We start from the raw sequence: 18,007 nt of genomic DNA on the forward strand, positions 1-18,007 counted from the left end.
ATGATCTTCCCAGAATTATATAGATGAACAGCATTCACTAGACAGAGAAGACAGGTTTTATTTCCCTTCACCCCCTCCTAGTTAAAATAAAAAATATAAAAAGGTGATTTGGATTTTGTTTCCTAAAGTCCAGAAATACAGAACCTAACAAATGTTTTGAAAACCTTGCAAATATAAGGTGCAGTTGTGCAACCATGCAATTTGGAAAAGTTATAATGAGAAATTGTCTTTTGAAGCATTGCAACTAAACTGTAGGAATGGAAAGTTTTCCTTTGAGGAATGGGAAAGTAAAAATAAGGATAATAAGGAAAGACAGCAATCACACTGTCTTTCCTTATCATTCTTAATTTTACTTTCCCATTCACAAACCAATTGTGAAAATGTGAAACAAAATCAGTGAAGTTAGAACAAGCTAGTTAGATATTTGCACAGAAACCCAAGTATCAGATTATATTTTTAAACTTCTTTCTCAAAGAACACTTTGAGAAAAAGCATCTTAGTTTCCTTCTTAGATATTAGGTAGACAAATAAACTTCTATTCTTGAGCAATAGTTTCACATTTTAATAGAAACAAAAAAGAATGAAAAATAGTTAAAGGAAAATATTTATTTTGTCTAATCTGGTTTATTTGTATATAACAAATCACGTGATAGCTATATTCTGCTGCAATGTACACTTACAGCTGATTAAAACAGTTAAAAAAACAAGATTGCCTGCTCAAACGTTTGAGAACTGAAGTTATAATTTCAAAACATCTTACTTTCAAATCATTTGCTCAAGAATTTCTTCCTTTCGGATGTCTTTTTCTGCCTGCTCTTCAGTCACTGAGCTGAAGAGCAGCTCAGGTAAGACACAAGGTAAGACACTCAGGTGAGAACACAGATAAAACACAAGATGAGAAACTAAGGAACTGTCTTGGGTGCAATTATAGGAATCTGGTCCTTAGCAACGCTGAAATAGTGAAGTTAAAAGTGTAAGATTTTCATTTAAACAGCCATGATTCACCAGGCTTTATTAATTCTGATATGTTCCTGCATAATGTTTTCAGTTTTTATAATTTATACCAATGTGATTTTATTTTTAATCATTAGCTCCCGATAATGTCAGCAGAATAATAAATTTATACAATAATTGTGTGAAAAAGCTTGATAGCATGGTTTTAGTCAGCCTTCTACTGGAGACTTTTAAAAAACTAGAACATGGACCTGTTTTTATTTGCTACTGTACTGTATTCAGAAGCAAATTCCCACTGTTTTATATACCTCCAATCTAAGATTTAATATAATATTTAATAAATATTTAATAAATATTTATTATCACTTGTGTACTCCTGTCTTAGGATAACTGATGCATTGTGATAAACATGAAATATATTTCTTGTTCTTCCATTTTTTAAATGGTAAAATTATACTTTGGCTGCTATTATTAAAATGAGATTTATTTATTCAGATCACCATTTACTAGTAAGATAAGGGAGTTGTATTCCTTTCACAAGGTTATTAGTAATTTATAATAGAATTTCAGTAATTAAAATAAAGAATTAAATATTCTTTCTCCCTTACTTTTAACTTTTATGAAATTGAAAGATAACATAATAAAACATTTGCACGGGTAGCAAATGGTGCCAGATATACGACACAACTAAAACAACTACATAGCTGCATCAATTGATAGTGTGTTTCTGGGTATAGTTCAAAGTATGGTTGTCCCCTTTAAAGCCTTATATAGCTTGGGACTGGGATTACCTGTGGGATTGTCTTTTTCCAAGAATCTCTACCCATCCAATTCAATCTAGATTGGGTGTATTGCCAAAGACGTTAGAATGGCAGGAACTAGAAGACGGACATTCTCTGCTGTAGCCCCTGCTTTGTGAAACATTCTCCACTTGGAAATAAATATGACCTCCACCCTGTTGGCCTTTTGCAAAGCTCAAAAAACCTAACTAGTACTCAGGCCTGGAATGCTCAATTTCTGGCTTATATTGTTAATTGGTTAATTATCTTGGCTACTGTATTTATTTTCTTGATTACTATTCTATAATTTTTAATTGTTTTAACTGTTTTAGAATTGTTAAGCCACTCACTTGGTCAATATGGCAGCTATAGAAACTAAATGAATGGTCAATAAATTAAAATTTCTTGCAGGCTGCAAAATAATACCAGGCATGTATAATAGCTGTTTTGCAGTTAGCAAAGTGGCAGCAGCACTGGAGATGGCAGTGTTAGCAGTGACACTTTGAGAAAGTGTACTTTCCATCTTTTGGTGGCAGTAGTACATTTATTACTTTTTTAAAAATGCTGGTGGGCTACACAGGCTTCTCTGTCAGGCACATTGCCTCCTATATGTCATGCAGGCATGAACTATATTTAAATGCAGCATGTTTGTTATGAATTTAAGACAAACAATTCTAGTAGAATCTTATTTTAATTGCAGCATGAGGTTCTTGTTCTTTTAAAACTTTGAAAATGGAGTAAATTGGTTAAATTAATTTAATTATTTTTATTTATCCATGTTTGTAGTTTAAGCTTTCTTCAGACATCCCAAGAAAAGTAGCTTGCATGGGATCATCTTTCTATATATAGAGGCACATGTAATGAGGTAGGATAAAGGCAAGTTGCGGGGGACAACTGAACTTTCAGTATCTCAAAAAACAATATAATTAGATAAGCCAGAAGTAAAATATCAAAATGTCAAGTGTACATCCCCAATGAATACCTTACAAGCTAGGTTTTGAATGATTCAATAAAAATATGCTGATTTATTTTACCTTATTCTGGAAGAACATACTGATTTTTGAGATTTTTTGTATATTACAGGAACTTAATATAAGAAACCATGATTGGTTTGCTGAAATCTCAGCTTCAAAAGCAGTGTTAAAAGAAGGTGCTCTAGCTTCAAAAACATCCATTAGTTATAGCGAAATATAAAATATCTAAGTATAATTTTCAAACTATCTTATGCAGTTTATTTTCCACTTACAATTTACAATGCTTTAAAGAAAACGTATTGGTAACTAAAAGCAAATCCAAAATACAAACCAATATAATATAGAAATTCTATTTACTCTAATAGTTTATATCAAACCAATGCTTGTGCCATTTTGTTTAGATCAATCATTTAGTATTTATTTATAGGAGGGGAATTTTTGGTGTAGGTAAATTAGTACATAAATTGAATTTCACTAAAATCTAATTCTGTTAATTTAATGTTGTGGTAGCTTGCCACTTTCTCAACAAGTCTGATATAGACAAAATTCAATTGAGAAAATATATATTTTGGAGCATTAATAGGAAAGGAAGTGATCAACCATTCCAATACAGTGAGGTACATTAGCTGAACTAGAAGTTTAGTATGCTTATTGCAAATTACTCTTAGTTATAACAAGCTATGTTTCTTTTCTGATAGGTTATTGCTGTGGATAATATGGCTGTTGTGGATAAGGGTATCCAGGTTGCTGTGGTGGTCCTGGATAAGAAGCTTGTCCAGGATTTTGATACGCAGGTGATGGTGTATATGGAAGATTGTATTGGCCATACATATAAGGATTATAGGTCAATGGCAAAGGCATCTGACAATATCTGTGAAAACAAAACAAAAAATGGTATTTTATTAGAATAAAGAAATGTCCATGCTCTGACATCCCAAAAATCTTAGACGATGCAGAAATAATCTTCATTTCATAAAGCTATTAAACTAAACACTGAATAATCTATACATGAAAGTATCTAATCTAATCATCATATAAGAAATAGTAATTCAATCTCTATTACCAAACTTAGCAATGAAAGAAGATCGTAACAACTGTCTTACATTAATCAAAACAATATGCAAATGGGAAAAATATAATTTCAGCATTTTCATATGGATTTTTTATAAATAGAAGTAGGCTTGACTTATAACCATAGTGGAGTCTGCCAATTACAGTTATGATAGCTCAGGGGTGGCGAACAAGTTCGACAAAAAGAGCCAAAATTTTAAACTGTAAGAGTCAGAGAGCCACACCACGCGCTCCCTTTCGGCGCTAAACCCGGAAGTACGGTCTTGCCCAGCCCCTGGCGATGCGACGACGCTTGCCTGCGCTCCACCAGCTCGGCTGGGAACGGAGACGTTTCCTCAGCGGAGCGGAGCGCCTGAAAGGGACGCAGGCTCAGCCTGCCAGGCTGCCACCACTCCACTGAAGACATTGCTGAGCAGAGAAACGTCTCCGTTCCCAGCCGAGCTGGTGGAGCGCAGGCAAGCGTCGTCGCTCGCCAGGGGCGGGGCAAGACCGTACTTCCGGGTTTAGCGCCGAAAGGGAGCGCGCGATCCAGGTTTAGCGCTGAAAGGGACAAAATCCAAACTTGGCAAAGAGCCACAGTATACAAAATAATGATAAGAGGCAAAGAGCCGCATTCATTTTGGCCGGGAGCCGCATGCGGCTCGAGAGCCGTGTGTTCGCCACCCCTGTATAGCTGATTGCAGATCATCGCATGGCCAACCTAATTTTTTTGCATCAGTCATTAAGCAAATCCATTGTTTGCTATGGGCATTTTTTTTTTGCCAAAACTGAACACAACATAGTCAAGTGATAACAGGACGCTGAAAACAGACATAAATACAAAACAGCTGAGCAGCCAAAACACCGTCACATGATTAGTGGGTAGGGGGAATGCCATTAGAACTTTAGAACTGGGTCAAAAGTACCTTTAAGGGATTTGGTGTAACTTCAACCAGTCCCTAAGGGTAATTGAGAACCATCTGTACTACTTTATTTCTGGCTTAGATCAGCCCTTATGCAAGACATTTGTAAGTTTCTAAGCCAAACATGCCGTCACATGAGATCTCCATGCTATATTCTGAATCAGTCTCACTTTTTAAAACAATATTACTGTATTTTTTGGAGTATAAGACGCACCAAGATTCTGAAGAGGCAAATTAAACAAAAAGTTTTTGCACTCTGCAGACCTCCTGAAAACGGCCTTTTTACGAAAATGCCCCCCCTTTTCCCACAAAAAGGGCATGAATAGCCTTTAGGAGGCTTGTAAAGTGCTTCTGAGGGGTGGGTTGGGGTCAAAAATGAGCAAAAGATTGCCTGCTTTTTGTGAAAACGGGCCCGTTTTTTGCCAAAAAAAAGGGCATGCATAGCCTTTAGGAGGCTTATAGAGTGCTCCTGGGAGCTGGGCGGGGGGGGGGGGAAATTGAGCCCCATTTTCTATTCATTTCTGCCCTCCCCAGCCCCCAGGAGCACTCTGAAAGCCGTCTAAATGCTATACATGGCCATTTTGGTGAAGGGTACGGGGTTTTGGGAGGCAAAAAATGCTGTATTCAGTGTATAAGATACACCCAGATTTTCAGCCTGTTTTTTGAGGGGAAAAGGTGCATCTTATAGTCCGAAAAATATGGTAGATATATCCCTCTTATATATCATGGAAAATAAAAAGATATTATTAGCCTGTTATTCATAATTGATAATTTATATAAACATTTATGTATTTTTTTAAATATAAAAAATCATCTAAGGTGAATAGCAGATTGAATTGCTGAATTGATAGTCACAAATTTCTGAACCATATTATCACCTCACTCAATGACAGTCGTTAAGTGAATCTGGTTTTTTCATTGACTTTGTTTTCAGAGGGTCATAAAAAGTATCATAACCCTGGCACACTGCAATTATTATTAATATGAGTCAGCTGCCATGCACCCAAATCTTGATCATGTGAAAATCAGGCATAAGTCACTTTTTTCAGTGCTGTTGTAACTTTGAATGGTCATTAAACAAATTGTTTTAAACCGAGGACTACTTGTACTGTATTATTTTTAAGAAATGCTTATAAATCAGCATATTGTGCTATAGGTTCTATTTATTTTCCTCAAAACATTTTTTCTCTTCTTATATTTTCCCAAAAGACCAGGTCCCACTTTTATTTTTTGGATTAGCTAAGCATTGTTCCACTAGTTGCCATAGGAATTAACCAACTTGCTTGTTTCTCAAGCCTGATGTTGTGACCTGGGAAAGAGTCCCTTTGATAGAACTCACAGTGGTTTGGTGCTTTAACACTAAACCAAACTGGCTCCCTCTTCCAAACTAATATTGGAACTAAAACTATTTAATACATAAATCTATTATGTTCAATATTAGTGGCACTAAGTTTAGAAGTGTCTTAACTATATATGTTAGAACTCCCAAGTAGACAAATAGGAAATAGGACGAAGTGAGCTAATTCTGCCTTTACTGTAAGGCTACATTAACAGAGTTTTGCAAGTCTGAAGATACAAATTTCCCACTGCCATTTTTAACTACCTGATCAATTAGGGCAAAAGTTTCTTCCATTGACTGTTAAGTGGAAGTTTCCACTGACTGTTAAGTGGAAGTTTCTTCCACTGACAGATTTATCTCTTGTCTGATTGCTTCCTAGGAAGCTTCTCTTCCCTTTGTTCCCCAAGCTCATTCACATTTTGCTTTACGATATGACATTAATTAGTTCACATCTTTGCAAACTTACGCAGGATATCCTGGATAGGTTGGATAAGGTGGTCCCTGGGCCTGTGAAGGTGTTACATTAGCTGCAGAACCCACAGGAGCAGGTGATATCCCAGTGGTTGCTGAACCAGGAGCAGTCACTACAGGTGCTATAGAAATTGCTGGTGGAGGAGGACGTGCTGGTGGCTGAGGTTTACTAGACTAAACAACAAAATTATATAATCTAAGTTAGAACTACAGTTATATTCTTTATATTTATGGCAATCGTAGTCATGAAAGGCTGACTAAAAACACAAATAGCATTATATAATTGCCACACAATAAGAAAAATTTATTTAAATCGATTCCTTTTAAATATCCAAAAGAAGGACTTCAGGAGGTCACGTCAGGATGGAGTGGTGCAAAGGAATGGCAGCTCCATTCCTATTGCCCGATTTTTCCTGCTGGAGACCTTAAAAAGGCAACATTAATCCCAGAGGGATCAACAAGAGAGAGAGAGGAAACTCTGAGGACGTCGAGGAGAAAGGCGATCTCCCAAACGGACATGAGAACCCCCTTGAAACTGACAGGAAAGAGACTGGCCATTTTGGTGGATTTGGAGCCGTGATAGCTGCAGATGAGGAAGACAATATTGAAATACAACACAACGACATCGGGGAAAGAACATACATCGAACTATGGTAAAATATTTACTTTTTAAAAGTGTTAGCTGCAAAATTGAGACAGAGTCAGGCAGGATTTCCGCTCAAAGTTAGCGGTGATAAGGAGATCGGAGCATTTAACCTCTAACCGCTGACAGTTTTGGGGGGAGAAGACGGAAGAGAAAGGAAAAAAATTCCAGATTTATAGTTATAATTAAAATGATACTAAAGACTAAATATTACTTACATTGGCAACAGAATGAGATTGTGGCTAAGTTGGAGAAAAAAAACCCTCTGTTAACTGTAGAACTTAACAAACTTTATAAACTGGAAAAGAAAACTTTTGAAACTTCAAGCTTCAAAGAGAACAAACGCGCCACCTAGAGATTTGAGGAGATATAAACTGAATAAAATAAAGTGACTAATACAATATCCATAATAATTACAATACACAAGAAGAGATTCTAGGAGATTTGGAGGTCTGAAACAAGAAAGAGAGAAAAAAAAGAAGAAAACTTATTGGAACATATTTGGGAAAGTATAAAATAGACATTTAATGAACTCTTAAAGGTGACTTGTTTGTCAATTAAGAAAAAGATTGATTATGAACATTGAATGCAGAAATAGATACATAAATGTGTTGAACTGAATTGCTGATACATTTAAAAATTGAAAGACTACTGATTATAGAGAATAGAAATAAGTGAAAATATGTATTTAATTAACATATACAGTAGGTGATTAAGCCATTTAATTAATTTACATACTTATATATATCTTAATTTGTATATATCTACTTATCTCTATCTATATAGCTGATATATATTTGTATATCTATATATAAATATACAATCTCATAACAAACTATAAAGACGTTATAACTATATGAATTTAACTAACTTAATTAATTTACTATATTAATTTATATAGCAACATGGATATTTAAGGTATTATTACTATTTCAGTAAATTAACTGATAAATAACTAAATATAACCTGAACTGGAAAGTGGGAGAAATATAATAGAAGTGGGAGGGAAGATTTAAAAGAAAAATTCTAAAAACCTGAATTATTATATGCTATTTTAGAAAAATATTGTATGTGCAGTGAAGATGACGATCACAACAACTATCACTAAAATAAATAAGAAAGCATCATCAAACCCTGCAGCGTCATTGCTTTCAAACCAATGCCCAACAGAGAACACGCTAGATACGTTAAATTTACAGAGTATGCAAGGTACGTTACTCATGATACAAGAAACACTGATAAAGACTCAGGAGTCAATAACAAAAGATCATGAAGAAACAAAAAGAAACCAGGAAGAAATCAAAAACAAGATGGGAGAAATGAAAGGAGATATTAGAAGAATGAATGACAAAATAAGAAATATTCAGAAAGAAATTATTAAGAATGAACAAAAAATACAAACAGTAGAAACAAAAGGGGAACCAACGGAAAGGAAAATAGAATAGAAATTGACTCTGGCCAATACAGACTTAGAGGAAACTATTGTCTTCCTACAGATGGAAAAAGCAGCATTTTTTTAAAGATTCCAAAATATAGTGGAAGATAAGGAGGAAGACTTCGGAGAAATTATGGCAAAAATATTAGCAGGCACACTAAAAAAACAGGACATGCAGAGAGACATTGATGAAGTGTACTGAATTCACATGAACTATGCAAGGAGACATAGACTGTCAAGAAAAGTGCACGTGAGGTTTGCAAAAAAAAAAAAAAAATCAATAAGAGATGAAGTGTACAAAAAAGCAAGGGAGAAACCTATGATATACAAAAGAAGAAAAGTACAAACATTGAGACAAACACCCAGGAGAGTGAGGGACCAGAGAAGGAATTACCAATTCCTAACCACACAACTAATAAGGTACAACGTGATGTTTAGATGGCTTATTCTGGAGGGAATTATGATTACCTGGCAGGAGAAGAAATTCAAAGTTACATGAGTCACTTTACAACTGAGGAAGAACAAGAGAGTAGGGAGGAGGCAGAATGCAGGAGCCAAGAAGAACAGCAATTAGAGGACAAGAAGGCGGAAGAAGAAGAAAGAAGCATGAAAGAGAACAAACAAGAGGACACAAGAACAAAGATACAGAGAGAGACAAGACGAGAAAACTGAGAACTGTATATAGTGTATTTTTTGGATTAAAACACACACCAAGATTTTGAAGAGACAAAAAAAAACTTTTAAAAAAAGGTTTTGCACTCTGCAGACCTCCCAAAAACGGCCCATTTTTCACGAAAACGGGCCTATTTTTTTTTTAAAATAGAGCATGAATATCCTTTATGCTTGTAGAGTGCTCCTGAGGGGGAGGGACTGAAAAACAACCAAAAAACCAGCCCTTGCGATGTAAAAAAAAGGGCGTGCATAGCCTTTAGGAGGCTTACAGAGTGCTTTGGTGGGCGGGGGGGGGGGGGGAATTAAGCAAAAAATGGCAGGCTATCACTCATTTCTGCCCTCCCCAGCACCTAGGAGTACTCTGCAAGGCTCCTAAAGGCTATGCACAACCATTTTGGTGAAGGGGGCAGGATTTTGGGAGGCAAAAAATGCTGCGTTCAGTGTATAAGATGCACCCATATTTTCAGCCTCTTTTTTGAGGGAAAAAGGTGCATCTTATACTCCAAAAATACAGTAAATAAAGAAATGGAGGAGAAAATAAACATTGGTCCTACCTGATACGTTGCTTCTCAGTGGGTTTCAGGAGGGTCCAGGAATGGGTTGTTACATCCTTTTCTGCCCAGAGACTGAGTCACAACTATAGCCAGGTCTCCATTCCTCTCTTGCCTGGCTCCAGTTTTGACGAAGGCGCAGCTGTAATCCTTGAGTTCATAGAGGAAGAGCAACCCCCGCAGATCCCTGGCCTACAGATCTAACTTGATCAGGGAGGGTCTGGACCCTCCTGCAATGTCACGATGTTAAAAAGTTTGCTAGGCCTGAACTGCCTAAACTGACATTCAAGAGTTAAACTAAGAAAGCTTTATTGCGCAGGTCATAAAACAAAAAAAGGTTCTTATCTGAAAGTGATTTATTGCGCACGCGTTACACATTCCAAAATTCCTCTCTTCTTTGTTCGGCAGCCAACTTTGGCAAACGTAGCTTTCATTATCAAAATGTAACCAATTAGTTATTTTCTGTTTCATTTACTTTTATTATTTTATTATTAAAGTTTGTTTATTAATTAGAATACTTTTAAAGACTTATTTTTCTCAATATCTCAAGAGATATGCGGAAGGGAATCAGCCACGGTCCATTGATCTCCAACAGGGTGTTTTTCCCCTGACATGCAACTCACTGAGAAGCAACGTATCAGGTAGGACCAGAGTTTCTTCTCCAGTGTAGGTTGCAGGAGGGTCCAGGAATGGGACATACCAAAGCGGCTGTCCTAAGGGCGGGTCTGGAGTCCTCAATGTAGTGTGCACTCTTTGAAGAACACTTTAGCCAAAGGATGCCTCAGCAGACTCAAACACGTCCAGCCTATAGTACCTTATGAAGGCCGATGGTGAAGCCCAGGTAGCTGCCCTGCATATGTCCCCAATAGAGATTTGGATAGCCCATGCGGTCGTGGCAGTGGCGCTCCTAGTTGAATGGCGCTTCTGCTCCTCCGATAAGGGAGAAGGAACCATTGTAACGTTCTGGTGTGAAGCCTCGCCCAGGGTACTAAGTCTATGCATGATATCATCTTCCCTAGTAGTTTTGAAAGAAGAGCTATGGGAACTGAGTGTTCATTGAGAATGTGCCAAATCAAGGTCACTAAGCTGTCCCGGTGTTCCTGTGATAAGTACACCTCCCCTGTTCTGGTGTCTATTACTGCACCTAGATGCAGGAGTCTAGTCGAGGGAACTAGATGGCTCTTCTTGAAGTTGACCGAGAAGCCATGGGTCTACAGAGTTTGAATGTCCAAGTCCAACAAAGCCTGATGGGGGGAACCTGCTTTATGGGTATATCATCCAGGTAGCATTGGAGTCTTATAGGGTTGAAGTGTAGGAAAGCAGCTAATGCTGCCAGAAGCTTGGTAAAGGCTCTGGGGGCAGATGCTAACCAAAGGCTGGTGCCCTATACTGATCGTGCACTCCTGCATATAAGAACTGAAGGAACCTCCTGAGTTTTGGCAGGATCATTATATGGAGGTATGCCTCTGTTAGATCTATAGAGGCTAGGAGATCCTCCTCCTGGATGCCTTCTAGGATTGAATGAAGTTCAATCCTTCATTCAATCAAGAGGTTCAAAATCAAACACTAGATGAGAATTTAAGTTTTTTAGATCTAGAATTGCCCTCCAACCCCCTGAACTCTTCGGAACCACGAAGAGGTTGGTATAGAATCCCTGTCCCCTCCAGGCCTCTATGGCCTCTATCTCTAACAGGTGTTGGATAGTAGATTGCATTAGATCCCGTTTTACCTTGTTCTTGGAGACAGGGTAAGTCCTAAAGTGGTTCGGTGGTGTGGAGAGAAATTCTAGTCTGAGGCCAAATCTGACTATATTTAGTACCCAGGTGTCTGAAGCGATATTTTCCCATAGATCCTGAACAAGGCTAGGCATCCACCTATGGGAGGATTAGGTATTAAGTCACTTGGTTCTGCGGAAGAGGCAGCCACCTGTCCGTTGAAAGGGCCGCTTACCTTGGAGTTGGAATCAGGATCTATCCTAAAAGGAAGATCTGTCAGATTGTCTATCCTGTCTAGGTGGAAAGAATCTCTGTTGCTGGTGGAAGACATTGCCTGCGATTCAAAAGGCCTGCCTACGAAAGTACGGTGAGGGACGATGCTCCGGTCGTCTGGTCATGGTTAACAAAACCTTACATTTGTCCTTATTTTCTATTAGAATCAGATCCAAGGATTTGACGAATAAAGAACTATCTTTGTAGGGAGATGTTGCTAGTCTCCATTTAGACCTGGCTGAGAACTGTGTGGCAGTGATCAGCTTGTTTATGTCCTGTTGTAATATAACATCCTGAGATGAGACCCTCTCTTGCATCTGTCTGAGCCAAAGTAGAGTTGTGTGGTTAAAGAACTAAGCGGAGAAGGCCGCTTTAATCGCCCAAGCCACAGAACTGAAATGTTTTGCGTAACGTTCATTCAGATTTCTTGTTCTCAGCTTTTAATTTATCTATGATATCACCTGACACTAGGGAAGATGAAGAAGCCAGAGCAACCACAGGGGCATCTATGGTAGGTATTTGAAGCACCTGGGTAAATCCAGACTCCATGTTGTGAAACCTCCTGTCATTCCCTCCAGGAGTGGGGAAGGATCCTGGCCGAGCCCATTGCTTCTGGACCACGTCCAAGAAGAGTTTGGGGGCTGGGATCTCTTCCTTTTCCGTTGTGGGCTCAGAGAAGAGTCCACTCTCTATCACCTGCTGTGTCACGGGCCTTTCTGTGGTCTGTGTTGACCTCGTTCATAGCTTGGTCGTGATAATGATCTAAATAAGACAGGAGGGAAGAGGCCCATAAAGGCAGGAGTATCCGGGGTTAAGCCCTCATCCTCTGAAAAACCAAGCTCTCTTTGGCCTTTCTCCTTCATGATGGACAGCTCGCTCCGCAGGGTGACTCAGACCTGTTTAGCCGTACTGTTGGAAAATCCATGCGTAACTGGTTCTGACATTGGGCTGCCTGTATCTTGTAATCTGCTGAGTCCTGTGAGCGTCTCTGCAGAAGATCCGAAGCTATCCCATGGGAAATGGCCTGGTGTATAATGGTCCTGAGATTGTCAGGGACTTCACTCATGGGATTGTCTAGTTGCCACAGGCCCACATTAGTTGGTGTAAAGGTGGCCTGTGGAGCCAGTCTGGTTCTATGATCCTGTTGCCTTATCGCAAATGCCATGAAGGCAAATGGGTCTCCTGATTCATCCCCCACCTCCATGGCTAACAGGGGTGGGGGAAGAATCCTTCAGTTACACCAGGGAGTTAGGAGGGGAGATCTGGTCAATCACCAGTGAGCAGGATGTGGGCGGTAAGAACAGAGACGAACTAGGCCTATTTCCCTGATTATCCCTTAATCTTTCTGCTCTGGCAATTTGCTTGTCCAGAGCCTTATGCCTCCTAACTTCAACTTGTTCAGTGGCCCTGGACGGGTGCTGGTTTGTTGGGGGCTTCTTTCTGAGGGAGGAATGAGCCCTGGAACTGCTTGCTGCCAGCAATCCTCCTTCTCCCTCAGATGCAGGGTCTGCCATTTTGTTTTCAGGCCCCTGTGATCGACACGTTACTCACGCTTGTTCTTTGAAAATTGAGCAGCATCATGGCCTCCTGCTGCCTGCTGCTTCGTTCCACTGAGCTGTATGACTCTGGCTGGCTCTCCCTATTCGATTCAGCCTTGTTGGAGGTGTCCACCAATAACCTAGGCAGTCTGTTTCCTCTAGCACAGCAGTTGGTGCAAAAATTTGAAGGAGATAATGGCTCCGAAAACGGGCCATTTTTGGGAGGTCTGCAGAGTGCAAACACTTTTTTTTTAATTTGCCTCTTCAAAATCTTGATGCGTCTTATAATCCAAAAAATATGTATGTACAGTTCTCTGTTTTCTCGTCTTGTCTCTCTCTGTATCTTTGTTAATCATTTAACAGGCGATATGGCCCCTTCGCATCCGTTGTTACTGCCGGCTTTGAATGTGAGACAGGGAATCCCTTCAAGAGAGCCTGGGCAATCCTGATAGCCGGTGATCAGTCTCAAGCCTCGGCCTCCACCACACCTTGAAATTCCTCTCCTTGGTCGTGAGGCAAATTAGTAAGGCCGCCAATCTACAGCTGGCTCTGCTCCTCATATGTATGGCGGCCTGCTCCTACCACTGCAGGGAGCGCCACCGCCAGCATTGCTAGAGCTGTGGTGGGCAGCACAGCTTAGCAGCTCATGTAGTTTGGTGGAAAGTCCAGGAATGGTTCGACTAATGGTTACTGTCCAAAAAAATATCTCTTTTGGGCAAAGACTGGAGCCAGGCAAGAGAGGAGTGGAGGTGTGGCTACAATTATGACTTAGTCTCTGGGCATAACAACCCATTCCTGGACCCTCCTGCAACCTACACTGGAGAATTAAGATGCTTTCAATAAACATAAATGGATTAAACTCACCCATGAAAAGAAAGCAAACCTTGGCAAAACTACAAAGATTAGATATTCAAGAAGTACACATCAAGAAACAATACGGTAAATTACTAGAAAATTCAAAAATAGGAAAACTTTATGTAGTGCTAGCACACACAAAAAGAGGAATTGCAATATATATCAAAGAATGGTTAAACCTAAACAGGTATATGCAGACAAGGAGGGAAGAATATTAACGATGGATATAGACAGAGCAAAAAGAAATACTCCTCATGACAATATATGCACCAAACAAAAACCAAAAAGAATTTTATAGAAAAATTCATTAAAAAATAACGGAAATAGAATATGAAAACATATGCCTAATAGGTGACTTCAATGCAATAGTGGATATCAAAAAAGACTATAAATTATATTCTATAAACTATAAAGATTATTACCAAACACATTCTTCTAGATGGTGCAGGAATTGGCTTACAAGATACATGGAGAGAAAGAAATGCAGAGAATAAACAATATACATTCTACTCAAACCCACATAAATCATGGTCAAGGATAGACACGGTATGGATGACATCAGGACTGAGAAAAGATACTGAAGAATAGATATAATGACTAACACTTGTGCAGACCACAACCCAATAAAAGTGACATGGAGAGGACAGAAGAAGAAGCAGAGATGGACAATGAATCAAATATACTGAAAGACAAAAAATATACAAAAATGATGAAAAAGGAAATGAAGCTCTTCTATAAAGTAAACAGAAAAGAAGAAACATAACTGCAAAAGTTGTGGGATACAACAAGGTGGGTTCCTACCAGTTTGGACCGGTTCAGCCGAACCGGAAGTGGTTTGGCAGCCTGGGTCCCTGGAATTGGCAGCAACCCAGGCCTGCCACAACCCCAAACTGGAGTTTCGGGCCATCTTGTTTTTCAGTTCTGCGCATGTGCATAACAATTTAAATCACACTGCGCATGTATGCACAGCAAGCACGACCAAACCAGCACTAGTGCCTGCTGGAACTCATCCCTGCAACATTTGAGGACTGACAATAGCATATGTGGCGAGAAAAAATAGGAAAAAGAAAAAAAGAACAAGATGTTCTAGAGGAAGAACTTAAAAACCTGGAATCCAATCTGCAGAAAGAACTCCCAAAAATAAAAGAAAAAAAGAGATTTGATAAAACATAGACTTAATTTGATGACAGAAATGGCTCAAAAAATCAAAATAGATAAACAAAACTTCTTTGAAAACGCAAACAAGCTGAGGAGATGGTTATCCTATAAGTTAAAAAAAGAAAAGGAGAAGAGAATAATACATCAATTACAAGATGAGAAAGGAAATATATAACATTGGAGGGAAGATAAAAAATATAATAATTTTTTTTTTAAAGAGTCCATACAGTCAAGAAAACATACTAGAAGGCAACATTGAACAGTAGCTAGAGATGAAATGGGAAAATAACGATGATGGAACTATCGGAGACAATGAAGAGACAAAAAAAACAATAAGATACCAGGCCCAGATAGACTTCCCGCAGAACTTTATAAGATCATACAAGAACCAATAAAGAAAATAATGCTGGATTTGTACAATGAAGCACTTGCAGAGGCCAAACTACCAAAAACATGGACTGAAGCATAGATCACATTTATACCAAAAGAAGATTCAGATCACCAACAGATAAAGAATTACAGAATCATTTCATTATTAAATGCAGACTACAAAATATTTACATCCATAATTTCAGAAAAACTAAAAAAAAACTGCTAACCAAGTTCATTCATCTAGATCAATTTCTAGATGAATGAACTTGGCTTTCTATTGAAAAGTCAGCTGAAAAACAATATGAGAATAATTACAAATACAGTAGAATATTACAAAGCACACCCTGGAAAACAAGTTGCATTGATCTTTCTAGATGCCCAAAAGGCCTTTGACAACTTGATTGGCAGTTCATTATTACACAACTAAAAAAATATGCATTTCAGAGAGAAATTTGTGAAGATGGTGGAAACAATATATTTGATTCAAACGGCAAAAGTAATAATAAATGGAGACACCACAGAAGAATTTAATATCACTAAAGGTGTAAGACAAGGATGTCCCTTATCGCACCTCTATTATTCATCTTAACTTTAGAGGTACTACTATAGAAATTAGACAGGAACAAGAAATAAAAGGTCTAAAAATAAAAAAAGAAGAATATAAAGTCCAGCATTTGCAGATGATCTAGTATTTATACTAGAAGAACCACTAGAATCAGGATCTAAATTAATACAAGAAATAGAAGAATTCAGCTGTAGGAATATGAGACCTGACTCTGGCCAAAGATAGGCATGGAATTCTACTCCCATTTTTTATGTCGACTTGATAGTAGTCATGGAAACGCTTTACAAATTGACATCTGGCAGGTCTCAAAGTCAATAAGCGCAAAACAAAGATAATAACAATTTTTTTTACTAAAAGCAGGAGGAAGAATTGGAGGAAAAGATGAGTATGCAAATGATAAAGAAGGTGAAATATTTGGGAATTTGTCTAACAGGAAAATGTTCATCAATCAAAGAAGATAATTATAATAAGACTATACAACAAATAAAAAGAAATCTGGAAAATTGAAAAAAACTGCAACTTTCACTTATGGGAAGAATGGCCATAATCAAAATGAATATATTAGCAAAACTTCTGTTTTTATTCCAAGTAGTACCAATAAACCTAGGGGAAAAAATTCTTTGAAAACCTAAACAAATTAACAACAAAATGCATTTGGCTAGGGGGAAAAAAAACCACATATCAAATTAAAGCTATTACAGGATGGTAGAGAGAAAGGAGGCTTTGGGCTCCCAGATTGGGAGCTTTACTATCAGGTAGCCGCTCTCAAATGGATTAAAGATTGGATAAACCTAAAGAACAAAAGAATTTTAAACAATAGAAGGGCATGATTTACAATTAGGCTGGCATGCTTTCATAATACTTCCAAAGACACCAAATTAGAAACCCTCTATTACAAACATGGCAAAAAATTAAAATAAATCACTACAATAAAGTGCCAATTTGGTTATCAACTATGGAAGCATTAATCTATTCAAATGTATTAGCCATAAACAAAATAGTAAGACATGAAGACCTATTAGACAACTAGGAGAAATTAAAAACGAAATAAAACTAAAAAAAACCAGGGAATGGACATTGATGCAAATGGCCATATATGCAGATTCAGATCAGATACAAAAAAGATTTAGAACTATACGGATTCTATAAAGAGCTAAAAGGATTAGATTAAAATTTTACAAGGGACAGAAGAAAAACTGATTAGAAAAATATACAATTACTTACTGCAATTTAAAATGGAAGAAGAAATAGATAACTTGGGCAAAAAAAATTGGCTACAACATAGAATTAGAGAAACGGAAAAAATTCTGGGGAAAAAATTACAAATTGACAATATCAATAGCCTACAAAGAAAACTTATACAAAATGTTCTAAAGATGGCATTTACCACCAGTGAGACAAGCAAAAATGTTTGCAAATACATCACCGGACTGCTGGAAATGCAATCAGGCCCAAGAAACATACTATCATATTTGGTGGACATGTACAGTAGCAAAAAAATTATTGGATAAGAATAAAAAAATGACTTGAGGAGATAATTAAACAACCAATATTTTTATTATGGATAATTACAGGGAATTATGAGAAAAAAATCAATATTTAATATTACATGTCATAACTGCAGCTAGAATTATATACACATAAAATTGGAAGAATAAAAATATACCATCAGAGGAAAATGTGATAAGAAAAGTGTTAGAGTGCACTGAGATGGATAGATTTACAAAAGAAATAAAAGAT

General features: G+C 37.7%; 1 protein-coding gene across 2 annotated transcripts in view; it reads right to left on the reverse strand.

Annotated features, from left to right (window-relative positions):
* Window positions 1-591: 591 nt before the first annotated feature.
* PDCD6IP (programmed cell death 6 interacting protein) overlaps window positions 592-18,007 on the reverse strand; it is a 73,667-nt gene continuing 56,251 nt past the window's right edge. For both annotated transcript variants that reach the window (XM_081933457.1, XM_081933458.1), the window contains exons 17-18: window positions 6,486-6,664; window positions 592-3,578 (exon numbers count right to left, since the gene is read on the reverse strand). In XM_081933457.1, the coding sequence (XP_081789583.1) occupies window positions 3,407-3,578; window positions 6,486-6,664 (351 nt within the window). In that variant the 3' untranslated portion in view covers window positions 592-3,406. The remainder of the gene's footprint in view (window positions 3,579-6,485; window positions 6,665-18,007) is intronic.

The sequence above is a fragment of the Natrix helvetica genome (assembly GCF_964273705.1).
Source record: "Natrix helvetica genome assembly, chromosome: Z".
Lineage (NCBI taxonomy): Eukaryota > Metazoa > Chordata > Lepidosauria > Squamata > Natricidae > Natrix > Natrix helvetica.